General features: G+C 39.4%; 1 protein-coding gene across 1 annotated transcript in view; it reads left to right on the forward strand.

The window, feature by feature from the left end:
• The window catches only part of LOC138762050 (extended synaptotagmin-3-like), a 125590-nt gene extending 98417 nt beyond the window's left edge, over positions 1-27173 (forward strand). Inside the window, exons 15-23 of the mRNA XM_069935259.1 lie at positions 7638-7712; positions 15605-15691; positions 17854-18003; positions 19258-19592; positions 20226-20324; positions 22414-22545; positions 22899-23004; positions 25877-25926; positions 26448-27173. Coding sequence (XP_069791360.1) covers positions 7638-7712; positions 15605-15691; positions 17854-18003; positions 19258-19592; positions 20226-20324; positions 22414-22545; positions 22899-23004; positions 25877-25926; positions 26448-26496 — 1083 coding nt within the window. The 3' untranslated portion in view covers positions 26497-27173. The remainder of the gene's footprint in view (positions 1-7637; positions 7713-15604; positions 15692-17853; positions 18004-19257; positions 19593-20225; positions 20325-22413; positions 22546-22898; positions 23005-25876; positions 25927-26447) is intronic.
• Positions 27174-27663: the final 490 nt, after the last annotated feature.

Consider the following 27663-nt stretch of genomic DNA (forward strand, 5'->3'; position numbering starts at 1 on the left):
CCAGGCAACATCCTAGTAAATCTTCTCTGTAATCTTTCTATCTTATTGATATTATTCATGTAGTTAGGTGACCAAAACTGCACACAATTCTCCAAATATGGTCTCACCAATATCTTGTACAACTTTACTATAACATCCCAACTCCTATTGATTTATGAAGGCCAATATGCCAAAATCTCACTTTACAATGCTATCTACCTCTGACACTACTTTCAGGGAATTATATATCTGTTTTCCCAGATCCCTAGGTTCTACCAAACTCCTCAGTGCTCTACCATTTACCATGTATGTCCTTCCTTGGTTTGGTCCTCCAAAAATGCAACATCTTACACTTGTCTGCATTTTTCCAACTGGTCTAGATCCCTCTGCAAGCTTTGAAAGGCTTCCTCAACTGTCCACAACACCTTCAATCTTTGTGTCATCTGCAAACCTGCTGCTCCAATTTAGCACAATATCATCCGGATCATTGATCTGGATGACAGCAATGGTCCCAGCACCGATCCCCAAGGTGCACTACTAGTCTCAGGCCGCCAGTCTGAGAAGTAATTACCTGTGACCACTCTCTGGCTTCTTCCTTATAGCCATTGTCGAATGCAATGTACTACTTCACCATTAATACAGAGTGTCTGCACCTTCCTGACTAACCTCCCAAGAGGGACCTTGTCAAAAAATCTTACTAAAGTCCTTGTAGAAAACATTCACAGCATCAACTTTCCTGGTAACCTCATTGAAAAACTCTAAAAGATTGGTTAAACACAATCTACCATGCATAAAGCCATGTTGAATATCCCTAATCAGTCACTGGCAATCCAAATAATTGTATATTTGATTTTTTTTTCTTAAAAGAACATCTTCCAATAATTTATTGACTACTGACATTAGGTTCACCAGCCTATAATTTTCTGGGTTACTTTTGGAATTTTTTTTAAATCAATGGAACAACATGAGCTACCTTCCAATCCTCTGGCACTACACCTGTGGCAAAGAACATTTTAAATATTTCTGCCAGTGAACCTGCAGTTTCTACACTAGTCTCCCTCAAGGACTGAGGGAATATCTTGTCAGGTCCTGGGGATTTATCCACCTTTAGTTGCTTCAAGCAAACACTTCCTCCTCTTTAATCTGTATGGGGCCCATCTCCTCACTGCATGTTTTCTTAACTTTCTACAACTCTGTGCTCATTTTCTGAGTAAATACTAATGCAAAAAAAAAAATTAAAATCTCCCCCATCTCTTCTGGCTCCATACATAACAGACCATACTAATCTTCAAGGAGATCATGACTATCCTTTTGCTCTTAATATATCTGTGGAAATCCTTAGGATTTTCCTCCACGGTGTCTGCCAAAACAACCTCGTGTTTTCTTTTAGCCTTGCAGATTTCTTTTTTGAGTTTTTTTCTCACTTTTTATATACACCTCAAGTACCTCATTTGCTCCATGTTTGCTATACCTGCTATGCACCTTTCTTCTTCTGAATCAGATCTCCAATATCCCTCGAAAACCAAGGTTCCCAATGCCTGTTAATTTTGCCTTTAATCCTGACAGGAACATGGAAACTCTACAGTCTCAAAACTTTATCTTTGAAAGTCTTCCACCTCCTTAGTGCATCCTTGCCAGAAAACAACTTATCCCAATTCACACTTTCTAGATCCTTTCTCATTTCCACAAAATTGGCCTTTCTCCAATTTAGAATCTCAACCGAAGGTCCAGACCCATCTTTCTCAATAATTAACCTGAAACTGATGGCATTATGATCACTGGACATTTTTGTCATCTGTCCTGTCTCATTCCCGAATAAGAGATCCAGTATTGCACTTGCTTTAATTGGTACCTATATAGATTTAGTAAATTTTCCTGAACACATTTGACAAACTCTTAAGTTATCCAGTCCTTTTATAGTATGGGAGTCCCAGTCAATACGTGGTATTAAGGGTTATATGGTTATGGATAAATATGTCTTTAAAAGAGAAAGATTGTGGGGGTTTAGCATAGGTCATTTCATAAACAGTAACACTTCACAAAAGATATCTCACTTAAAATCCAAGAGCTTTGCTGAAGCTAGACATTGAGGCTCGGGTTGGCTTTGCAGAAGCAATAAAGAATGCTTATCTATTGTGTATGGGCAATAAAGTCCAGGCTCACAAGTACTGATAAGTTATTTCAAAGATTGGATTTTGAGCCTTGGAAGAGCTTTTTGGTTTTTACAAGCCGACAGAGGAAAAAACAAACAGGATTTTTCTGTGTGTGTTTGTTTTTGTGTGTGTGTGTGTGTGTGTGTGAGAGAGAGAGAGAGAGAGAGAAATCAGTTCTACAGTAGCAGTTGAGGCTACAAAATGGGATGATGGCAGCTTGTTGAAAAACCCCATTTTGAAGCTGGGTTGTAAGTTCTGAGTTCAGCCCGTTCAAAATCCTTGTAGTCCTTACAAGAGGAAATGGCTGGCTAGAGTGTTTCTCCTGAAATGAGGGAAACAATAGGAACTCTGTGGTGACCTTGAAGAAGAGGTTATCATTTGGAAAACCTATAATGGGGCAAGTTTCTTCGCAAGACACTGAAATGACTGATTGCAGGAAATCAGTTTGTATGTGTCCAACGAGCAACAAATTTCTCTTTTTTTTAAACTTTATTTATTCGTTCAAAATACAGATAGTAAGTAAAATATATAACAATAAATAAAGCATGAATGTTATATTTTGTATATATTTAAAAAAAAGAAAGAAAAAAAGGAAAGAAACCCCCCCCCCCTTTCAGCCAACTCTCCTAAGGAGAGCCATAAAGAAAAAAGAAAAAATAAAGAAAAGTAAAGCATACATATTAAAATCTAGTCAATATAAATCAAAATGTAAATATTCTGAATATAACAACCACCTATTAATAAAAAAAAACTATAGTTATCCGCGAAACATGTAATTTTTTCCATTATTAAACAATATTTCATCTCATTATGCCAAAAGTGTCAAATTTAATCATTTCTGGTAAAATCATATCTCTACCAAACACATGTTTTACCAAAGATCGAACTTGATAAAAATACGCTTACGCTTAATTGGACTGTTTAAACCCCGAACATTAAAAGTAGCAAACTTCAACTTTGACATATCCACTAATATTACTAAAAACTAATAATATCAATATATAAAGACTCAGATCAATGTAAATAGGCCCTCCAATAGGAGAAAAAGAAACCATAAATTAAAGTCTGAATAAAATGAAAATAAAAAAAAGATAAAAAGAAAAAAAAAACAAAAAAACTACCAAAAGGTAGAAATCCCTAAACAAAAGTTGGGTGTGGATCACCCACCAGTGGCTGATGACTAGTAGAACATAGAGCAAATTTCTCCCTCCCCAGCCAAACAAAGAATAACAACAAGATATCATAATGACCTAAAAAGAAAATAAAAATAAAAAAGTTCTTCTATTTATCCAAGAAATTCCAGACTTGACAACCCCGTTTCAAGGAAACGGACTCTTTCCATTCCCATTTCTCCCATTTCTGCCGTTTCTTCCATTTCCAGAACAACCAGATTTTTCCTTAGGAGTCAATGGTGGGCTACGTCTTTGTCCTCTTACATCTGGCAACAAGTCAGCAAAACTCATTGCTTCACACTCATTCTCAAAAAAACCGAGATTGAAAGTCTCCACAAAACACCTTCAACACTGCCGGATAGTGAAAAGTAGACTTATAACCTTTACGCCACAAAACTTCTTTAACTGGATTAAATCGACGCCGTCGCTGAATAACCTCTTGACTCAAATCAGGATAGAAAAAAACTCTACTATTCTGAATCATTAACGGAGCTTGTCGTCTCGCGTTTTGCACTGCTAAACGAAGTATCGTTTGTCTGTCCAAATAATTCAAACATCGAATTATCATGGGTCTTGTTGGTTGACCAGGCAGAGGTCTTCTTCTTAAGGCTCTTTGAGCTCTTTCCAATACCAGACCTCCAGAGAAAAATTCCTGCCCCAGTATTTGTGGAATCCATTCAGTAAAAAAAAAAATGATCTTGTTCTTCCATACCTTCTGGCAAACCAACAATCTTCATATTATTCCTTCTACTTTGATTCTCCAAATAATTTACTTTCCTCTCTAACTCCCTCTCATGTTCTCGCAATTCTTTAACGGATTCTTCCACCTCCAACACTTTTTCTGTATTAGAAGCCACTTGTTGACATTTTAAAAAAGCAGCCTGAAATTGTTTAAAATCCTCACAAGATGCTTCCACACGTTTTTTAACTGTATCCAGTTCCAAACTGAGCCTCTGAGACATTTCATTAAGCATAGGCTGAATGATGAGGCTTAGCTGTTTACATTGTAATTCAGGAAAGCTCAGCCCTGCTTTCTCTTGCGTAGTGGCAGAACCAGGTAACTGCAGCTCCTGCTGCATCTCAACAACAGGCAGTTTAACAGTTTTACTGCTGGTCTGAACTCCCGCGACGGCACCACGCTGTTCTCACCCCGCAACCCGTTGTTGCTTCAAAAACACACAAAAAAGATCAAAATATTCAGATTGGAGTATATCCTGGGATACTTAAGCAATGGAGTCGTCTTCTTGCATGCCCCCTCCTTTAAAGTCGGCAGGCTGCCAGGATCAGGATCCACATCGGGGGCACACGCACCTTCCTCCTGAGAACGGGTAATTCCAGTGATGTCCTTCTCCTGGTGAGTAGTAGTCATTTTTTCAGCTCCCACAGGCAGTCTCTGTGGTTTAGGCTTGAAAGAAGGCAAACCTGAAGTTGTAGCAGACTGTTTAGGCTCTAAATCTTCAACACTCCGAAAATGTAGTTTCTTCTGTACTTGAGGTTTAATCTTTTTACCATTAATAGCCATAACAATTCCTTGATACTTTAAACTAAGTTTTAAAAATTTTAAACCTGAAAACAAAGAGTTAAAAACGGGTTCTTAAAAGTCTGGCCAAAGAGGTCGAGATTACACGTCTAGACTCTATGGCATTTTGCCATGCCCCCACAAATTTCTCTTTGAAACCAACAAGAACCTTCCTGAGTGGTAACCATTAAACTTTAAGCACCAGAGCCTGGTGAAGATTTATATATGTTAAATTCTGTGCACAGTATAAGAATTGCCTGATACCAGTGAACTTGGAGAAGTGAATGATTGGAATGTGAAACAAAAAACTTTCCTGAACATATGCATATTACATACACGTGTGCTTAGAATTAGGAGGTTAAGTTAATAGTAATAAGTTTAAGATTGATCTAGTTATTATGTTTAAAGAAAATTAAAATCAACTTTTGTTTAAGTAACCATTGTCTTGATGAATTTCTATGGCTGCTGGGCTAGTACAATGGAAAATTTTAAATCTCCTACTATCACCTCTTTATGCTTCCTGCAGCCATGCTTGCTGTCTCACTACAGATTTGCTCCTCCAATTCTCATTAACTATTGGTCAGTCTATAATACAACCCCATGAGTGTGATCATACTTTTCCTGTTCCTCCACTCCACCAATGTAGACTCAGTAGACAAATCCTCTGGCCTGTGTTGTCTGAGCACAGCTGTGATATTTTCCCTGACAAGCAATGCCACTCCTCTCCCTTCCATTCCTTCCTCCTCTATCATGTGTGAAACAACAGAAGCCCAGAATAGTGAGCTGCCAGTCCTGCCCCTCCTGCATCAAGTTTCATTAATGGCCACAATGTCATAATTCCATGTGTCAATCCACACTCTTAAGCTCATCAACCTTTCCTACAATACCCCTTGCATTGAATTTGATATACCTGAGTAAAGTACAACTCTTTAACTTCTAACATAACATTGCAATCTTCATTTCATCTTTTTTGTCATCCACTCCCATATCAGCTCTGCAACTGTGGAGCCCATTGCCCTGCAAATCTAGTTTAAACACCCTGAAGCAGAACTCTCAAACTTTACCAACAAAGATATTGGTCCCCCTCCAATTCAGATGAAAACAGTCCCATCTTGAGAATATTTTGTTCCTCATTAAACTGTGCTTCTGGCCACGTCCTCCAGCTAAGTTGTTATGTGCTAATAGTCATTTAAATTGGAGGTGTTATGAGCCCAGAGGACCCCAAAACCCAGCAATGATAGAAATTCACCAAGACAAATGGTTACTTAAACGAAAGTTGCTTTTAATTATCTTTAAACATCAAAACAGGATCAAATTTTAACTTATCACCATTAACTTAACCCCCTTTCTAATTCTAAGCACACATGTATGTAATGTGATATAAGTTCAAAAAAAGTTCTTTGATTCACAGTCCAATCTCACTTCTCACTCCAACAAGTTCACCGGTATCAGGCAATTCTTATACACAGAATTTAACATTTATGAATTTCACCAGACTTTGGTGCTTGAAAGATGAATGGTTACAGCTCAGGAAGGTTTTTGTTGGTTTTCAAAGATTTGTTACTCATTGAACACCCACAACTGATCCCTTCTGATCAGCCACTTCAGTGTCTTGCTGAAGAAAATTGCTCCATCAGGGTTTTCCACATGATTACTTTCTTTCAGGTCACCACAGAGTTCCTTTTCTGTTTCCCTTATTTCAAGTGAAACATTAGGCAGCCAGTCCTCTCCTCTTGTATGGACCACAAGGGCTTTTACTAGGCTGAACTAAGAACTCACAACCCGTCTTCAAAATTGGGTTTTTCCACTAGCTTTCCAGCTTGTCTTGTTCCAGTCCCAGCTGCTGGTACTCATCTCTCTCCCTCTCTCCCTTTCTCTCCTCCCCCTCCAAGAAAACCACATGACCCTCTCAGAACAGTCAACTGCATTCAGACAGACTGCATCTCTGGACCTGTTCGTCCATCTGTTGCTTTCCAAAACAATGATCCATTACTCCACAGCATGTCCAATTAACATCTACTTGAGAAGTCCTTATAGGCACTCTTACAAAGTGTTTTCAAAAGCACTCGGAGCCTGGATTGCTGGTTTGAGCAGAGCTCTGGCATTTTAATGAGATCTACTTTGAAGCGTTGGTAAATGACCTACACTTTAAAAAAAATCTGCCACAGTTTATCTCCTTTAAAACATACAATATAAAATACAACATAATCTGTCACAGAGGAAAGGCACTTTTTGCGAATCTTGGTCCAGCTGGTCTGGCCATCCCACTGGTGCCACTGTAGTCAGTATTTCGACAAATTTCCAGATATGGAAGAAAAAACAGTGAATTTTATTCGAAAATAGTGTGTGTTGACTTTCAGCGAGCAAATTTTTTTTTTAATTACCTTCGGCAAAGAAATTTCAACTGATGATGTTAACATCAAAAATTATGGTTCAAAACAATATTACTGTATTGAAATAATCTAATTCCTAAAAAATGTATCCCTGAAGGTGGTTAATCATTAATTTCTAAAATTAATACTGTCTTCTAGGTGCAAGTTAAATTTTGTTAATCAATTCTGTGTTCTTAAGTAGAGAGCATCTATCTCAGTAATATCACATCCTAATTTGTATAAGGGACAGAGAGTTGTTAAGTGGTATACAATTTGATCAAGGTTTCAACAAACAGAATGCAAATTCTATTATTACTTTTTTATCACTGAATGGTTAAGTTCCATTCAGCTGTGCATGCATATGTTTAAAGTTTACAGACATTGTTCATTTGGATGTATAGGTGTGCTTTTGATAAAGATTATGCTTTACTTCTATTCAAAGTCTATAAAGAAGACAAGCCTGGAACCCAGCTGTTCTGTTGAGCTTACGGTTGAAAATGTCAAGCAAGAAAGTAAGGTACAAGATATCAATTTCAGGACTATTTATTTGTGTAAAAGGTCAAAGAGGATAATTGGGTGGCACAGTTCATGTAGCATTTAATGTAATGGCTTTAAGAGCACTAGCGATTGGAACTAGGGTCTGAATCCCACACTGTCTGCCACGAGTTTGTACATTCTCCCTGCGTCTTTGTGGGTTTTCTACGGGGGGGCTCCAGTTTCCTCCCATCCTTCAAAACGTGTCGGGGCTGTATGTTAATTGAGTGTCTGGATGGACCCCTGGGCCAAAAGGGCCTGTTACCATGCTGTATATCTAAATTAAAATTCAAATTATATAAATTCAATTAGTTGAATTTCTTAAAACACTTAAAATAATTCTGGTTTCAAACTTTACAGTTAATTAAGTACACAGTGGTTCCATGAGCCAAGTTTGATCCTGATCTTGGGTGCTGTTGGTGTGCAGTTTGCAAGTGCCAAAAACATTTCCAATAAATGGTCTACTTTGCTTGTATGCTTCATGCAGAGATGGATATTGGGAAAGCAGGAATGTGGAACTGAGATAAGTGATCAGCCATGATCTTATTGAATAAGAAGAAAAATGAAAGACATTGAAACAGAAGATGTTAGGTGGGAGGAGGAAAAAAAATCACATGAATAGCTACAGTTGGCAACTGAGGGAGAAAAAATCAATGAATTGATGGGCATGTAACTGAGAATATGTTGCATGAATGCATGGAAATAGGAGGGGGGGGGGGGAATGAGACTGATGGACTGCTCGATTGGAAGCCAACATAAACCTGATAGACCAAGTAGCATCCTTCTATGTTGTATCATGAAAAAACTGGATGTGATCTTCCACCAAATGCCCCTTGCTGTCTGGCCAAAATCAGCTACAAGAGGCCATGGGCTCCTAACTGCAATATTCTGCTGCTACAAAAATAGAAAATTCTGCAAGCTCTTAGAATGTTAGATAGCAAAAAAAAAGGAAACAGTTGATGTTTCAAATCAGTGGCTCCTTCATCAGAATCGGAAAACTAAGTAAATGGCTGTTTTTTAAGTTGCAGTTGGAGAGGGGTGAAAAAAATGGAAGGAATGACTTCCAAAAGGTGCAAAGTTGTCAAGATAATAATTACATTATCACAACCACCAGTTTCAATTAGAAGAGTAAAAAAGAAAGAAATTAAAACAAAGATGCAGGGAAGAAAGAGAGCAAGAAAATAGCAATGGGTCTACCTTGCCCAATTTCCCTTAAGATCATTGTTACAGTCATCCATAAACTATTTTATTAAATGTCTTGTAGGGTTTTTAAATTATTGTATTACTATCACATATCAATGTGATGCAAAAATTAGGGAAATGACATTTAACAAGAGAAGTATAATGGTGACTAAGGAAAGCCTGGTTAAAATAAAAAATTCAAATTGTAATATCAGGTAATTTATGGGTATAAAGCAATTAATGCTTGATCATTTCAAAGATTGTACAAGACTTGGAGTTGTTTAACTATAACCCTGGTCCTTTTGTCACAAGAAAGGAATTCTTTCCTTTCCAGAAAGGGTTTTGTGCCAACATTTAGCCGTTTAAGTAAATCAAATAACTAGATTTTAAAAATGCTAATTTGAGAGTCAAAAGTTGACAAAACAGGCGAGGCAGATAGTTGAGGGGAGGAAGGAATCATACATTAGATTTAGGAAGTAAAACAGGAAGAGCTCATGAGAATTACAATGGTAGCCAGAATGGAACATGGAAAGGAATTAGGAGAGAAAGGAGGGGCCAGAGCAGGCCTTGGCAAGTAGGATTAAGAAAGGCATTCTATTCATATGTGAAGAATAGAAGGATGATGAGAGAAGGTAGAGCCACTTAAGGATAAAGGAGGCAGCATGTGCCTGGAGGAGCACGAGGTTGGGAAGGTCCTAAATGAATACATTGCTTCAGCATTCACCAGAGGAAAGGACTTTAGTCAAGATAAGGTCAGAATAGAACAAGCGTATGTGATGAATCATGTTGAGATTAAGGAAGAGGAAGTATTGGATCTTCTAATAAACACTAAGATTGATAAGTCCCCAGGACCAGACAAGATTGTAGTGAGAATAAAAGCTCTCACGACTGGAGGGAGAACAAACGTTTTTATTAGCTTATAACAATAGCTTATAGGGTCTCACAGTAGTCTTCAGAAGGGTTCTGGGTTTAGGGGGAAAACCAGGGTTATAAGTGAGCAGATGGGGGCAGGGCCAGCCATCAGCACAACACACTACCAGTGAATCCCAGTTCACTGCATTTTCCCCTTGCTGTAGAATTTAGGGTCTCTGAATGAAGACAGAGAACATAGGTTCAGAAAAAAAATGATTGAAAAATGTACTGTTATTTACAAATTTTCAGATTTAAGTGATCCAGGGGTCTGGAGATCCTGGTGGAGCGCCTTAGCACCGGGGAGCCTTGGGCTCCTTGGGTCTCCTGGTTCCCTTGTGAGGGAGGAGAAGCAGGCTGGGTCTCCAGCTCAAAATTGGAGGAGAATGCACTTTCCTAGTGAACTGGATCCACCTGAGGCTTGAAGGACACCTGAGGCAACAGACCCTCTGTTCTGGCTGGTGCCAGGTTCCTGAGAGAGACAGTGTCCTCCCTGCCATCCGGGTACTCGACATAGGCACACGTGGGATTGGCATGGAGCAGTTTCACTCTTTCCACCAGGGGGTCGGTCTTGCTTTTCTTCGTGTGCTTCTTGAGAAGGACTGGACCAGGAATGATGAGCCAGATTGGGAGTGTAGTTGCCAATGCCTACTTTCTCTTGAAAGAGAATAGGAGCTCATGAGGGGTAGCATTGGTTGTGATACATAGTAGCGACTGGATGGAATGGAGTATCGTAGGGAGGACTCGCTGCCAGCGTGAGTCTGGAAGACCTTTTGACTTCAGGGCCAGTTTGACAGCCTTCCAGACCGTGGCGTTCTCCTTTTCAACCTGTCCGTTCCCCTGGGGGTTGTAGCTAGTAGTTCTGGTGGATGCGATGCCGCTCACCAGCAGCTACTGACGAGGCTCATCACTCATAAAGGCTGAGCCCCGGTCGCTATGAATATAGCTGGGATACCTGAACAGGGGAAAGATGGAATCTAGGGCCTTTGTGACTGATGAAATGGACATGTCTGGTCATGGAATGGTGAATGGGAAGTGGGAGTACTCGTCAATGACAGAGAGGAAGAAGGTGTTCCTGTTCGTGGAGGGGAGAGGTCCTTTAAAATCGATTCTGAGCTGTTCAAAGGGTCTAGATGACTTGATCAGGTGTGCCTTTGTGGGGCGGTGGAAGTGCGGCTTGCACTCCGCGCTGGCAAGACCTGGACATTTCCCTGATGTCCTCCGTGGAATAAGGCAGGTTGCGCGCCTTGACAAAATGAGTCATGCAGGTGACCCCTGGATGGCAGAGATCGTTATGCAGAGACCGCAGTTGGCTGGTGTGAGCAGAGGCACAGCTTCCTCTGGATAAGGCATCTGGAGGGTCATTAAGGGCTTGTGGCCAGTAGGCAATATCATAATTGTAGATGGAGAGCTCGATCCTCTGCCTAACAATCTTGTCATTCTTGATTTTTCCCCTCTTGATATTATTGAACATGAATGTGACCAAGCGCTGGTCAGTGAGAAGCATAAATCTTCTACCAACCAGGTAGTGTCTCCAGTGCCTTACGGCTTCTACAATGGCTTGAGCCACCTTTTCCACTGATGGGTTCCGGAGCTTGTGGCCTTGTAACATCTGCGAGAAAAATACAACTGGCCTGCCTGTCTGGTTGAGGGTAGAGGCCAGGGCTACATCTGAAGTTCCACTTTCCACATGGAAAGTTACATTCTCATCCACCACGTGCAAGGCGGCTTTTGCAATGCAGCTTTCACAATGCAATTTCAGAGGTAGTTAAAAACCATTTGGGCTTCAGCCGAGAAGGGGAAATTAGTGACGAACCTTATCAGCATATTGAGGGATCCACTGGGTGTAATGTGAGAAAAATCCCATGCATCTCCTCAAAGCCTTTGTGGTCCTGGGGATGGGAGCTCTAACAGGGGGTGTGTCCTATCGGGATTGGGGCCTATGATGCCATTCTCTACCATGTACCCAAGGATAGCCAGTCGTTTAGTCCTGAACACACACTTGTCAGAGTTGTGAGAGATTCAGAGCTTTCGTCACGTGGAGAAAACTCTGGAGGTTGGCGTTATGGTCTTCCAAGGTGTGGCCACAGATAGTGACATTATCGAGATAGGGGAAGGTAGCCTTCAATCCATGCTCGTATATCATTCTGTCCATCTGCCTCTGGAAGATAGAAACCCCATTAGTAATACTGAAAGGGACCCTCTGGAATTGATAGAGACCACCATTAGCCTCAAATTGTATATGGATGGTCCTCGGAGCGGATTGGCAGCTGGTGATAGACGGCTTTCAGGTCGATGGTCGAATAGACCCGATACTGCACAATATCATTTACTGCACAATATCATTCACCATGTCTGAAATAACAGGGAGGGGGTATGCGTCCAGGATTGTGTCCCCGTTAATAGTTTGGCTTTAGTCAATTACTAACCTGGACTTGTTTTCCCCTTTTAAAACTACCACTTGCACTCTCCACGGGTTGGTGCTAGTTTCAAAGAAACCTTTGTCAAGCAGATGTTGTGTCTCAGACTTTATAAAATCTTGGTCTGCTGTACTGACCTCCTGCTCTTGGTAGCAATGGGTTTGCAGTCTGGGGACAGATTCAGGAAGAGAGAAGGAGGGGGGGTCGATATTCATATGGAGTGGCTGCATATGGGTTCTGATTTTAGGGGCCCTTTGTTCCAAACCATTATGGGGGGAGGGGACCAGAATACTCCAAGGTCATGCTTTTAAGGTGACACAGGAAGTCCAGACCCAACAGCATCGGAGCGCACAATTCATCAAATATATACAGACTAAATTTACAGAATTACCCCCCTTCAAACAACAGATGTACTATACACTGTTGTTGAACACATGTAGAATGAGAATGCGAGGAATATGCGATAATTGGAAGGATACGTCTTTAGGTTTTACATTTGTACAGTTCATGAATCTGTGAAGCTTTCAGTAGAGCCCATGTCGATTAGTTATTTAGTGGAATGTCTGTTTACCTTCACAGACACTATGGAGTTGTTGAACTGGTGAGGTCTGTCCTGATCTAGGACCACTGAGGCTAGGTCCCTGGAGACTTCATGCTCCTCACTCGAGTGGCCCCCATCATCCTGGGTTGCTCTGCATGGGTAAAATGGCATCACCCTCGTGGCATGGCAAGATGGGTGCCCTCTTTCTTCCTTTGACGATGATGATGCCGATTTTGAATTTGGGTCGCGGCAAGATGGCCACTGAGCCTTTTGCACCATTTCGTCACTGCCACCCTCTGTTGGCATGTCACACAGCAAGTGGGTTCGGGTGAATTCGGGGAAGACAGCTTGGGGCTGGAATCAGATCTGGGAGCAGTGCAGGCCACGGACTTCCCTAGGCTTCCCCTCGCATGGCAAACCCTCGCCCCATGCCGTTTCTTGCCACAGCTGGAACACACTGAGTCTTCTGCCAGGCAATGAGATCGGGGATGCTGGCTCGCCGCAGAAAAAACACTCCCTAGCACAGGAAGTGGCAGCCGTTATGGCAGGGTAGCGGGAACAGTCGGTCCTTGGAAGGGATCACCTGGTGAGCGAACTCGATGGCTTTGCTCGTCATTCCTGAGCTTAGCTTCCAGCGATTTGGCCAGCTCGACGTGGCTAGCCAGGTCTTTCTTTCCCGACTCAAGCCGTCACTGCCTCGTGTACCTCGAGCAACTAATGTTTCCCGGATCTGTTCTTCCTCATGAATGCAGTCTGTAGCTGCTTCATACCTGCACTTCTTGGCAAGCGTCCACAGATCCAGTAGGTAGTCATTGATGGTCTCTCCTGGCCACTGGTGACGTAGAGTGAGTCTGTGCCTCGCTAGGACCTCGTTCTGTGACTTCAGGTACCGAGCCTTCAACACGATAACAGCGTTATCTGTAGAGCAGTCCCTGAGACTGCATACCCTTTTGCTCCTATGCTCGAAATGAGTGCAGACCTTCTGAGTTCATCGACGTGGAAGACGTCTTTGGTCACATTCAGGTAGCCCTGGAAGCAGTCTAGCCAGTATGTGAGCTCCTCAGCTGCGTCAGGGTACAGAGGGTCTATCAGTAGCATCCCTGGCTTGAGCAGCGCTTCCATTGTTATGGAATAAGTCAATAAAATTGTAGCACAAATAAAAGGTCTATGACTGGAGGGGGAGCAAACGCTTTTATTAACTTATAACTAAGGGTAGGGTCTCACAGTAGTCTTCAGAAGGATTCTGGATTTAGACAGGAAACCAGGGTTGTAGGTGAGCAGATGGGGTGGGGCCAGGCATCAGTTCACTACAGAAATATACCCCAGGTTGCTGAGGGAAGAGCGAAGAGATTATTGGGATGTTGGCAATTATCTTTGACCACAGGATAGGTACTGGAGGATTGGAGAATGGCAAATGTGGTCCCCTTGCTTAATAGGGAGAATCCAGGGAATTATAGACCAGTGAATCTTCCATCATTGGTGGGGAAACTACTGGAGAGGATTCTTAAGGACAAGATTTACGAGCGTCTACAGAAGTACAATCTTCTTGGGGATAGTCAGCATAACTTTGTGAAGGGAAGGTCATGCCTTATGAGGAAGTAACACAAGAAATTGAGGAAGGTAGGGTGGTAGATGTGTATATGGATTTAGTAAGGTATTTGACAAGGTCCCTCATGGGAGACTCATTCAGAAAATCATGAGGCATGGGATCCATGGAACCTTGGCTGTGTGAATTCAGAATTGGCTTGCCTGTAGAATGCAGAAAGTAGTAGTGGATGATGTTTTTCTGCCTGAAGGTTGGTGACTAGTGGAGTTCCGCAGGTATCTGTTCTGGGCCTCCTGCTTTTTGTAATTTTCATAAATGACCTGGACAAAGTAGTAGAGGGGATGGATTCGTAGGTTTGCAGATGATATGCAGGTTGGAGGTGTTGTGGATAATGTTGAAGCCTGCAGAGTTGGGAGAAAAAGCAACAGGTGGGAGTTCAATCCAGATAAGTGTGAGGTGCTGCATTTTGGTAGGTAAAACCTGAAGGCAGAGTACATGGTTAATGGTAGGATACATAACACTGTGGATGAGCAGAGGGATCTTGGGGTTCAAATTCATAGATCTTTTAGGGTTGCCACAAAGGCTTATAGAGCAGTTAAGAAGGCTTGTGGTATGCTGGGCTTCGTTAATTGGGGATTGAGTTCAGGAGCCTTGAGATAATGTTGCAGTTCTATAAATTTCTGGTGAGACCAGAAATAGAACCAGACTTAGAATATTGTGTTTAGTTCTGGCCATCTCATTACAGGAAAGATGTGGAAGCTATGGAGAGGGTGCAGAGGAGATTTACCAGGATGTTGCCTGGATTGGAAAACGTGTCTTATGATGCAAGCTTAGCAGAATTAGGGCTTTTCTCTTTGGAATGAAGAAGGATGAAAGGTGACTTAACAGAGGTCTACAAGATTATGAGAGGCATAGATAAGATAAGACTCACTACTGTTTTCCCAGGACAGGAATAGCAAACACCAGAGAACATTTGTACAAATTGAAGGGAGGAAAGTTCAGGAGAGACATCAGGAGGGGTGTTTTTTTTTTCAACACAGGGTGATCGGTGCCTGAAAAACGTTGCCAGGAGTGGTGGTGGAGGCTGGAACAATAGGGGCATTTAAGAGACTCTTAGGTGCATGGATGAAAGAAAAACAGAGGATTAGGAGGTAGGGAAGGTTTAGTTTTTTTTTGGTTGGGGGTATGTATGGATTGGCACCACATTGTGGGCTGAAGGATCTGTACTGTGCTGTTATGTTCTACGTTCAAACTAACACAGAATTTTGGATTTGCAGATATGCTACAATACTAGTGCGCCAGTCTGGGAACAAGCATTTACATTCTTAATCAAAAATGTTCACTCTGAGGGGCTCAACGTAGAGGTAATATTATCATAGACATTTGCTATTTGTAATTGATATGTAACATGAAAATAACTGAGAAATTTATCATATTTAATATTAAGGCTCATTGCTCATCTTCAAAATGGATGAAACATAGATTGTGAAATATGTAAATCTAGCAATATTTCTATGAATTTTGGCCTTCAGACCCTACCGTGATGAATAGGAAACATACAATTTCATTGTTGTTATAAATAGTAGGCATTCTGTATAAATTGAGACAACTTGCTTCCACTTAATTTCTGTCAATTCCAAGATGGCTTGTGAAACCAACTTGAGACTCTTAAATTTTGCTACTGGCAGGGGAGGCAGTGATCAACAGCACAGGTGGGTGAATGGTTTGAGAGGTGGCATGCACCTTCTGCTCTTTACATTGGTGTTCTGTGCTTCTAGAGTTAAGTGAGATCTTGAGTAGATCCTGGAACCTTTTAAGTAAATCTCATTGTCTTGTGAAGGAGTTCAGCGTAGAGTCTGTTGCAAGGCTAGCCTTAGAAATGCAAATGATGTGGCCAACTGAGTGGAATTAAGGCCTCAATGCTGGTCTGGGAAGGATGCTGATGGTGGTCTGCTTGTTCTGCCAGTAGATTTGGGGGATTTTGCAGTGACAGAATGGGTGATATTTCCCTTATGATATGAGGAGACTGCTGTAGGTAGTCCAAGTCAGAGGCATACAGTAAGGAACAGATCACCTGGCAGTCAACGAGTTTTGTGTAAGTTTCAGGTTTTGGCCTTCAAACCCTTCCACAGAGCACTGAGCTAGTGCTACTGAAGGTACATATGAATTGCTGAGAGGTAGCTTCTGAGATACAGGAAGTCGTCCCAATTTTTGATGGACATTTTTTATTGATCTTTATTTACAGAGAACAGTGTTGTATGATCAGAACAAGTAGAAAGAGAACCTTGTTTGGTGAATGTTTATGACCAAACCTCTCTTCAGTGATTGAGCTGAGAATGATTTGGAGATCGGCCTGTGAATGTTTGCAAGTAAAGTTGGAATGAGTTTCATTCTGGAGTAGAGGTCAAGGATATTGAAGAGTTTCCAGTGGGCCTGGAGATTAATCACACAACAGTGGGGATCTTAGATAATATAATATGCACCATTGGAGTAAGAAGGGAGATCAATAATTAGTATAGTGGGTTTTTTTTTAACTTTTCAATCTTATGTAGGTTTCAGTACCATTTTTATTGCTATATAAGATTTGTTAATATTTTATTTTATTGTCATGTACCTATGTAACATTTATTTGATAAAACCAATAAAAATATTGGAAAAGAAGCATTGCAGCAAGTAAATTTGAATAAAATGTTTGAGGCAATAATTGCTAATCCTACAGTCGATCTGTTTGCTATCTGTTGGATGAGATGGGAGTAGCTTCTACATCTGGGAAGAGGTGAGAAGAGACTGTAGGATATGGGAAGCTTGTCAACTCATGAATCAGTTGTTGTCAGTCCCCAGCAATAGTCCAAATGCCATTTTCCTTGATCTACCCCACATGATCTCCCTCAGGCAACCTTTCTGCATCAAACTGGAGTGTCTTTGTTAATGTACTTCAGGATTCATGTGCTTAGAAATATTTGTGTGAAACAATGAATTGATGACAAATGTTTAAATTTAGTCAATATTTAATCATCCAAATCATTAACACAGATATGCCATTGCCATCAGACTTTCACTTGTATGTATCCTGCAAAAAAATATATTTTAAGGGAACATACTAAATGAAATTCCAGTTGCATTTAATATTTTCCCTCAGAAGGTAATCAATTGAAATCCTCTCTTGTTCATGAATGTCTTGTCATGTGTAGACTCAAGGTGCATTTTGGAGTAAATTCCAGACCTTATCTAACTTGATTTGCACAAACTTCTAAATAATTGACATGTTTTAGATTTCCACTAATTCCAGCAACCCAGATGGCAGCATTGACTTTGATCACCTTCAGTATTTTTTAATGTTCAGAATTGTTTTTTTTCCCCAAATGTCTTAATATGATTTTTTTTTTTTTTTCTTCAGGAGTTAGGCTTGGGCTATTTCTAGACCAGGCATACCAAATTATTTTTTACATTTGGAATATAAGTACAGAATTAGCTATTTGGTTTTGCATCCTTAGCTTTGTGAATTAATATACTTTCTTTTGAGAAGATTAAAGACAAAGACCGAGAATGTGCCCTTGGGATCTTGACTGTTCCTTTCCATCATTTATTGAAAGCATCTGATATGACTCTCGACCAAAGGTTTCCACTAGATCATTCAGGTCCCAGCAGCCTTGTAAAATTGAAACTGGTCCTTCGGGTAAGTAAAATGCCACAGAGACTAATATTATCTTAAGGCATTCTGCTGTGGATGTTTGATTTCATGAATATCTTTAACATTGCAAACCAATGAAAAAAAAAACTTTTGAAGACGGTTGATTTTCTAATCGGGTCCCATAGATACCATGCAGAAATCTTCAGCTATCATGTCTGCACTGAACAAATATTTAAAATCTGCAGTTAATTACTAACACTGTAAATTATTTTTGCTGATTTGATGTAAATTATTCAAGTACAAGTTGATGTAAATATTTAATGTTACTTGCATATACATTGTAATTAACCTGATTCACAGTCATGAATATGAAATCATTGCTCCTGTTAAAATGTAATTTTCTTTGAGCTTTTCATGCAATAGCTCCATATTAGTTAACGTATCAGCTGTTTCAGCGTATCCAATCAATACTGGCTCCAAGACCAATCCCATTCCCACTAATTTTCCCTGTAAACTATTCTCCTTGCATTCCCATTCACCTTTCCCAGATTCTACCACTCGCCTATCCTAGGGGCAATGTATAGTAGCCAATTAATCTACCAACCTTTGGGAAACCTTTGTAATCACAGGGACAATCTGTAAACCCCACACAAAGCACAGAAGTTAATATTGTATAAACACAGAAAAGCTGGAAGAACTCAGTAAGCCTCACATCCATAGGAGGTAAAGATATATAACAGATATTTCGGGCCTGTGCCTTTCTTCAAGGTATGAGTAAAAAGCAGGCAGGTGCTGCAATTAAAAGGGTGATAATTGGACAAGAGAGGAAAGGTGACTCTGAATGAAGAGATAGAGGAAAGGAGGGAGAGGGAGATCGAATTGTACATGGAAATAGTTTCACAAACTTCCTGTGCAAAAGACTTTCAGTAGGAATAATGAGGGAGCAGTAAAGGTCTTGTCTGACACTTTCTCCCTTTCTTTGCTTACAGAAGTAGTTAAGTAAGATGCATTACAATGGTCTCAAAAAGCGGGTTTAATAAAATTGGATATAGTGCTGCAGACTGAATCGGGGAGTTTGCCAAACTAATGTAATATCTGACAACATGGTGGATTTATCCCTGAGCAGTATTTAAGGAAAATAATGAGTGTTGAAAATGACAATACTTGCTCAAAACGTACCAGGATTGTAGGTCAATTGGGCGACACGGGCTTGTGGGTCGAAAGGGCCTATTACCATGCTGTATGACTAAATTTGTGATTGTAAATTGCTTGTTGTTGTTTGGTCTATTTGAAATATAGGTACTGACTAATGAGGAACCAGATCCTGACAGTGTCTACACAGGCCTGAATGCCCTTAAAAAAGGTCCCATTTCAGTGAAGAAGAGGAAAAGTGTAAATAAACCCAACACTCCTCCTTCGACACCAAAATTATCAAATGTTCCAGAGAAATGTGAAGACAATGTAACATGTAACCAGGTGGAGAGGATGGAAAATAATAAACAGTCTAATTACACTGATGAAATTATTCCAGAACAACGATCAAATTCAACACAATCCACTGCCTCAGAGGACACAAAAGGAGATGAGTCTCCTCTTCAATCTTCCAATTCTGTTGGTAATCTTCAACTACAAAAGTAAGGCCTTACTCTATATAATTAACATTTGTATATATTTTGATTCATAAAGCTCAATAAAATTTGTTACATAAGCATTTAATTGGTAATTCAACAGAAGAAATGACTTTTCTGGAATTGTTACTGCAAGACCATAAAAAAATTCTTAGTGGATTATGGGTTACCGAGGCTAAAAGCTTTTACTGTGATCTCCTCTGATCATAAATAAGGAGCTTATTTTGCTCCTCATTTCTCAATTAAAGCATACTCTTCTCGTTAGGTGTTCTCTCAGGATTGAAGATTATGGTCTTCCTATCAGATTTTGTGGGTTCCAAAGCATCTGATCAATATGAAACTGGTCACTTCCACTGATGTAGTGAGTGATGCCTGGCATGGGTAGGTGGGTAGATTGTGACAATTCAAGCACCTTCCATTACTAACACTTCAGTGTGGTCCTGGTGTGTGCACTTCGTTCTCAAGAACATTGCATATGTTCTTCTTTTCCTTTGAGTAGATGTGAGCCAGAAAATGTCCAAGAGGTGGGTTGATGTATTTCTTTGTATTATAATATTTCAAGTTATGATACAAGTTCACACTTTGAAATCCATCTACAAAAAGATAAGGAATAAAGGAAACATGTTTAATTTCTTCCAGTGGCACAGCCCTGTTAGAGGATTCTCTGAGCAAAATTCAGCTGACTTTTCGTTATTCCACTCCACGACGCTCCCTGATTGTGATTGTCCACTGTTGCAGGTAATTTCTTTGTGGGCAGTAATGTTTCATGAAATAATGCTTGTTGCACTGCCATGTTCATAACAAGATCAGCAGAAAATGTGGATGTCCAAAAATTGTAAACGAGTCAGTGAAATAATGACCAACTTTTGCTTAAAGCTTGATTTTCAGGCAGCTTGTATTGAAGTGGGAGAGTCACATTAGATTATCATTTACTGTTCAGCAAATGTTCAAGTTTGTTGTTTAAAGAACCAACATCATATCTCATATTGGGCAGAACTTGCCGCAATACAAACCTTTCTCATGAAATATGGCCCAGGACCCACCTGGTTTTTAAATCTATTAAAAATAAATTTTGTTTATATTAAAAAAACATGATTTTAAACCGGTTCAGGTGATTTTCACCTCTTGCTTAATTTTTATTCATGCAATAGTTTTTCAAGTTCATGTTTATCATTACCTGACTGTAAATATACAACCAACGAAATAGTTTTTCTGAACCATTGTGTGCACACGTGAACAAACAATGCACAGTACATAGTAATCACATATATAAAGATACAATTTTAAATATAAATATTTTGGAAAGATTAAATTTTTCTGGATATTTCATTTTCTTCTCAGTCTCATGCAGCCCAAAATCAAGTTGTTGCCAAAATGGACTAGATAAGTCACATACCACTTTAAGTATTCCCTATGCCATCGGTGCTGTGATTAGTAAGGGACTGCTTAAGGTGGTATGTTGGTGGAAAGAAAAAGATTGAAAATCAATTTTAATCATTCTTAATTGACTCAGTTTCCTAACTCCAAAGGAAATGGGCCAATGACGAATTTTCTCAAGCAAAATATTTCAGTAACAATGGGAGTCGAGAGCAGTGATTCTTAACACCCACATACCACCTTAAGCAATCCCTTACTAATCACAGAGCACCGATGGCATAAGGATTACTTAAAGAGGTATGTGAGTGGAAAGGAAAAGACCTGTTTCCATGCTGTAGAAACTCTTGACTGTGACTCATCCAATGAAATGGTATTTAGAATTTAGGAATAATTTAACCAAATACACAGACATGTTTGATTTGCAATAGATAGTAAAAAATGGGAAAGATTAGAACAAAGAAGAGCCTGGGGAACTAGGAGCTAAACAACCCATTAAAGTGATTTTAAACAGGAGAAACTGTCCCCTTCAGTGAAGTATTTACTACCAAGGAAAATATTTAAATCAAAAAGCACTGTTTTCATAATGATTAGTAAAGATCTAAAGCAAAATGTTCATAACTTGAAATGAATAAGATCTTCATATCATAGATCAAAGTAAGATTACATGTTATCAGCTAATAGTTTCAGAGTAGATTCCAATAACTGGATTACCTCTTTTTACTTGAGTGATATTACACAGGTGAATGTAAGAAATAGAAGCAGGAGTTGGCAAACTGGCCCGTCAAATCTGCTCCACCATTCAACAAGGTCATGGCTAATCTGGCTGTGGCCTCAGCTCCACTTACCTACATTTTCCCCATATAATTCCCCTACTATGTGTGTCTTGCATGTATTTAATGATGCAACATTCACTGTTTCCTTGGGTAGAGAATTCCAGATTCACTACTCTCTAGAAAAAAGTTCCTCCTTAGCTTAATCCTAAGTTTATTCTTCCAAATCTTGAAGCTGTGTCCTCTGGTTTCAGTCTCACTTTCAGTGGAAACAACTTTCCTGCCTCTATATTAATTATCTATGCCTTTCATAATTTTGCATTATCCTGAATTCCAGCAAGCGTAGTCCCAGGTGACTCAATCTCTTCTCATAGGCTAAACTCATCATTTCTAGAATCAACCTGGCAAACCTCTGCTCCACATCCAAACACAATACATTTTTCCTCAGAGAACCAGAACTGTAGAGAACTCTACATGCAACTTCACCAGCACCCTGAATCGTGGCAGCAAAACATCCCTGCTCTTAAATTCAATCCCTCTAGCAATGAAGTGAAGGTTTATCCAGTATAATATTATGGGCAAAAGAGTAGCTTTTATGATTAAAAAATTCAGTTTTTTTTTCCAAGGTACCCAAGACGACAGTCAGAATTGTATATTTAATATCTCTGCTTTTATCACAGAAGCCTAATACCCTGTTCAAATGATGGACCTGATCCATATGTCCGACTTTATCTTCTTCCTGACAAAAGATGGTCGGGCCGGAGGAGAACACATGTCAAGAAGAAGACTGTAGATCCACAATATGATGAAAGGTAAGTGTGTTGAATTACATGCTGGCATAAAGACATTTTGCTCCTGGTTACAAAACTCTAGAATTTAGTAGGGTCTACATGGATCTGTGGTCTGAGGTTTTATTCTGGTTGCTCAGCAACCAACTTTGTTACTTTGAATTTATTTTGTACTCAACGATGTGGCATGCAAGACTACACAAAGAAAGATGTTAATATAAACATCAATGATACGAGTCCTTTTCAACCCATCCAACCAATGTGCATACATGTATCGTTTGTTACAAGCACACACGATATGATGATATTCTAGAAAATGTTTGTTAAATCTACCTTTTGAGAGTATCAACATTAAAATATCACTTTATCTCTTTCAGATTTGAATTCCCAATTTCATTGGAGGAAATTCCAAAGAGAAAATTAGATGTGGCTGTAAAAAACAATCGGTCATTCAGATCGCATGAGAGGAAGGAACTTGGAAAGGTGAGAATGACTTCTATTCACAAAGAATTTGGAAAAAGGGAATTAAATGCACCGAGCTCAAGACCTTAGCATACACAGCAAAAGCAACAAGTTGATTGAAATTGAATTAGGTTTATTATGAAAAGTATGTAAATCTGATTTTACAAGTGAGGGAAAATAATTTCAAGATTCTTTTATTGTCATATAATAAAATAGATGCAATATTACCCCAAATTTGTCATTAGTTTGCCGTAAGACAGTCAAAAATTGGCCATCAGCAGAAATTGTCCGGCGCCTCTTAGTCAAAAGAGAGTCATTTGTGAATTTGTCTCCAACACCCTGCAAGCCTCTGAGCCACATAGACTGCAGTCCAAACCATCAGTGACCTGAGCTCCAGATCCAAACTTCTAACGCAATCAGGAAACTGGCACCCTGGCACATCCAATATCTGGTACTGCTTTAGCCAGTCTCCAGCAGCCTGTTGCAAGTCCTTTGACCAGAGTCATCCGCAGCCTGCATGGGTTCTTTGTCCACTGCCTGTGGACGCTTTAGCCACAGAGCCCCTCACTGGTCCCTGTCCTGTTGGGTTGAATCCAGAGGCCGCTGCTGAACATAGGCACTGCCATCTTGGGCCCAGACACCGCAGACACAGGAATTTAAAATAAATCACTGTTGGATCACTTAGCAGGTTGTTTAAAGCCTGAATGGAGCCTTCAATGGTTGGACTGGGCAGTAGAATCCAGTGGAGGAGTGCTGTGCCTCTGCTCCCCGAGGATTTTTATCACCTGCAGTACCGCCATCATCTCCCAGTGGAAGCTATGTAAAGATAAAATAAAATAGAGGGATTTTCGAGTATATGTTCACAGATCCATGCAGTTTGAAGGTAGTCAAAAAAAGAACAGACAAGATGCTTTTCTTGGACAAGCAACAGTACAAATTACTTACTGGTCATTAGTGAAAGATGATCAGTGTCTGGTACAGGTCAGGCCCATAGCCCACAATTGCACGGGAGCAATCACCCAAGACTTTTTCTGCTTCTGGAGGGAATTTGCAGAACCTCCATTTAGGGGAAAATGTGTCCCTCTTTCTCATGGCTACCTTTTGCCATGTGTAGATGTTGGGTAAAGCAAATACAAATTTTCACTACATGTTGAAATTCTATGTCCCTAGGATGTCTGGCTATTTTGTCCTGGAACATTCCTTTTATTTGGACCATTCCACAACATCTACACATCAAACAGTTTATCCAAAAGAATACCTTGGATCACATCAATTAGGTAGTGATCTGCATTCTGTGAAAGGGCTGGCTGAGTGATAATTTTTATGACTTGTTCATCACTGCAGCCTTAAAACAAACACCAGAACTTTGCATAATTGATGATGACAAGGGCACCTCCCATCAAATCTTTCCTATGTGATCAGCACATTGAACACACTGAGTGTAGTCAATATGTGGAAACCATCACCTTAGTGCAGCTTTAAGACATAGAGAATGTTGTTGGTATATAACATAGCCCTCTGAACTGTACAGGCTGTTGCTTGGAACACAATGATAACTGGTACTGAAAAATCAATACCCTCTGGAATACCTGAAACTCACTGAAAACACAGAGTAAGGTGTTCAGAGTAGACACTGCAGACTTGAATATTCCCATTATGCAAAACTGCTGTTTCACTCTCACTAATGCATTTAAATCTGTGAACACCATGAACTATTTGCTTTTAAGACCATAAGACATAGGAGCAGAAATAGGCTGCCCCACCATTTAATCAAGGCCTGATCAATTTTCTCCACTCAGCCCCACTGCCTGGCTAATCAAGAACCTATGCCTTAAATACACCTAATGACCTGGCCTTCACAACCACCTGTGCCAACATATTTCCTCCACATCTCTGTTCTAAGCAGATGCCCTTCAATCCTGAAGTTTTGCTTTTTTATCCTAGATTCTCCCACCATCAGAAACAACCTTTCTCCATCTACTCTGGGTTGTATGTGAATGGTAATTAATAATGTACTAATGTTAACACACAGGAAGACATGATGTTATCAAAATGTTGACCTAAATGTTGTGTACCTTTGAATTAATGCATAAAGTACATTTGAAATAAAAGATTAGTATAAAGTTTTTATTAGTACTGTAGTGCTAGTCTCCCAACTTTGGTTAGACTACAGTTTGAGTATTGGTTACCACATTAAAGAACCAATGGAATTGTACTGGAAAGGGTAGAGAAAGATCTGAGGAGGTTACCAAGTTTAGAAAACTGTAACCATCAGTGGACAAGTTGGGGCATTTACCTTGTAACAATGATGGATTAGGAGAAACTTCATCTATATTTCTCAATATTATACATCTCAGTTGGATTTTTTTTAAAAACAGAGTTTTCACCTAATTAAATCCTAAAGATGAGAAATAAAATATTTAGCCAGACGGTATGCAGAAGAAAAAGTCTGGAACTTGTTGTCTGAAAGGAGGCAGAAACACTGAACTCCTTTTAAGTAGCACTTGGATAACCTGTACTACAGGTGGAGGATTGGATGTGTATTAATTAAGTCGTTTTACAAATGTCAGAAAACTGTTGATAACACGGAGTGATGTGCTGACAATATCTACCCTGCTCAGTGATTGTGATCCAGCCTTTATTTATTGATGGAGTCAGTGAATAGGAATTGCAACCTGAGATTTTTCCTATCCCCAGCTCAAGATCAAAGAATCACTGCAACTCTTATGTTCAACATGATCCCAGTTAAGTTAAATAGCATATCAAATTTATTGGAGAAATATGAATTTTATTATTTCTCTAAGGTAAATCTTGTTGCTCAACAAGAACATTGTGAAGAATTGTGGAGCAATTCTAAATTCATTAAAAGTTTTCACCTTTTTCTTTATTGAAGGTATTGATCAACATTCCAGAGGATCATTTAACTTCAGGTTTTACAGAATGGTAAAGTATATTACTTGTGTCTAAATATTGAGGATTTTTAAAAAAATCTTTACTATACACATGGTTCTTAAAATAAATAATTGGAAAACAGTTAAATCTAATCAAATGCAAAAATTTCCAGGTTTCATGTAAACGCTCTAAGAGAGAAGAGAGGAATGCCAGATTTTCCCCAAGGCAGATTTAGAGACAGATATACACAAATATCTTTTGCTGGTTAATTTATTTTCTAAAATGTTAGTGTTATCTTTAGTTGGGGCAAGAAGATGAAAGTTTTTTAGTGCAGAGGTAGTTAGTATATGGAAAGGGTTGCTGGAGGTGGCTGATGAGGCAAGTACTAGTGAAATGTTTAAGAAGAGAATGGTTGGATAGGATAGGTCTGGAGAGATATGGACCAAAATCAGAGAAGTGTGACAATTTGGGTGGCATGGAAAGGTGGGCTGAAGGGCCAGTTTCCCTGCTCTATAAATCTAATAACTTCTCCCTTTGATGTATGATAGTGACATTTTCCTTACTTTCCTCAGGTATAAACTAACTGATGGATTGCCAAGCAATAAAAGAGAAAATGTTTGATATACTATTAGCCAAGAGTCTCATTTGATTTTTCTACCTTGCTGAAGGAAGATCTTGGATATTTTTCTGTTTAATGGCTTTGTAAGCTGGCTTTCACTTTGGTGTTCAATGGCAAAGTACTACATATATGCCTAAAATTTGTGTCCATATTTACTGAGAGCTGTCAAAACTGGCAGCCTGAGGATTTGCACCTGTTAATCCCAATTAGTGGGAGAAGGGAAGCTCACATGTTGGATTTTACATTAAAATTTCATTAAAGAAACCATATTTCTACACATTCCCTTTACATTCTGTTCTCCCATCGGTTGATGAACAGAAAATGTCACTCCTGCTGTTATCTGATATCTACATGTGCTGTTTAAATTAAGCTCCTGCTTTTTAACATGTATTTTCTCTGCATTCAGCTTTTTGGGTAAAATACTGGTTTTGTACCAGTTGTTTAAATCCACTTTACTATCAATGTGAGGTGCTTCAAATGGAATAAGGTCTTAGAAAATTGTTTCTAACAGCTGCCAACACATTGTTGGCAATATATTTGTTTTCTTTATTGATTTATCAGTGGTCAACAATTGTAAATATAATTAGTTCCTGAGTGGAAAATGCTCAGGAACAGGGCTATTGAAATATTAATTGCTATTTATTAGCAGTTGTAAATAAAATGATTTGATATGAATGAACCACATTTTGTTATTTTGTCCAATGTCAAAATTATGTACTTAAACTTGCATGATATCTTCTTCAGTGACAAAACTGCCATATTAAATATCAATCAATCACTAAATTTCTTAAGAAAATAGCTGCAGAGTTCAGTTAGTTTTCTCCTTGATAAATGCATCTAAGTGAGCATCAGTTTTAACTTGTATGATGCTGATTGAATTATTCCAAAAATGTGGAATGCATATTTTTAATTTGCTGAAGATTAGTCTCTTTGAATGTAATTAACTGCTACTGGAAGGAAGGTGAAATAATATTAAGAATTCTGTGCAACTGTTTTAGTTAAAACAAATTTAATTAAACATCCAAAAATAGAAATAAACTCAGATTGAGAATTGTACAAATAATCATTAACAATGTTTGAATTTAAGTCTGTTTTCTAGTTTGGAGATTTGCTGGTAAAATATGATCTATACTGTCTACCTCTGTTTTTAAAAAAAACTCTATTAATAA

The sequence above is a fragment of the Narcine bancroftii genome, chromosome 4 (assembly GCF_036971445.1).
Source record: "Narcine bancroftii isolate sNarBan1 chromosome 4, sNarBan1.hap1, whole genome shotgun sequence".
NCBI lineage: Eukaryota > Metazoa > Chordata > Chondrichthyes > Torpediniformes > Narcinidae > Narcine > Narcine bancroftii.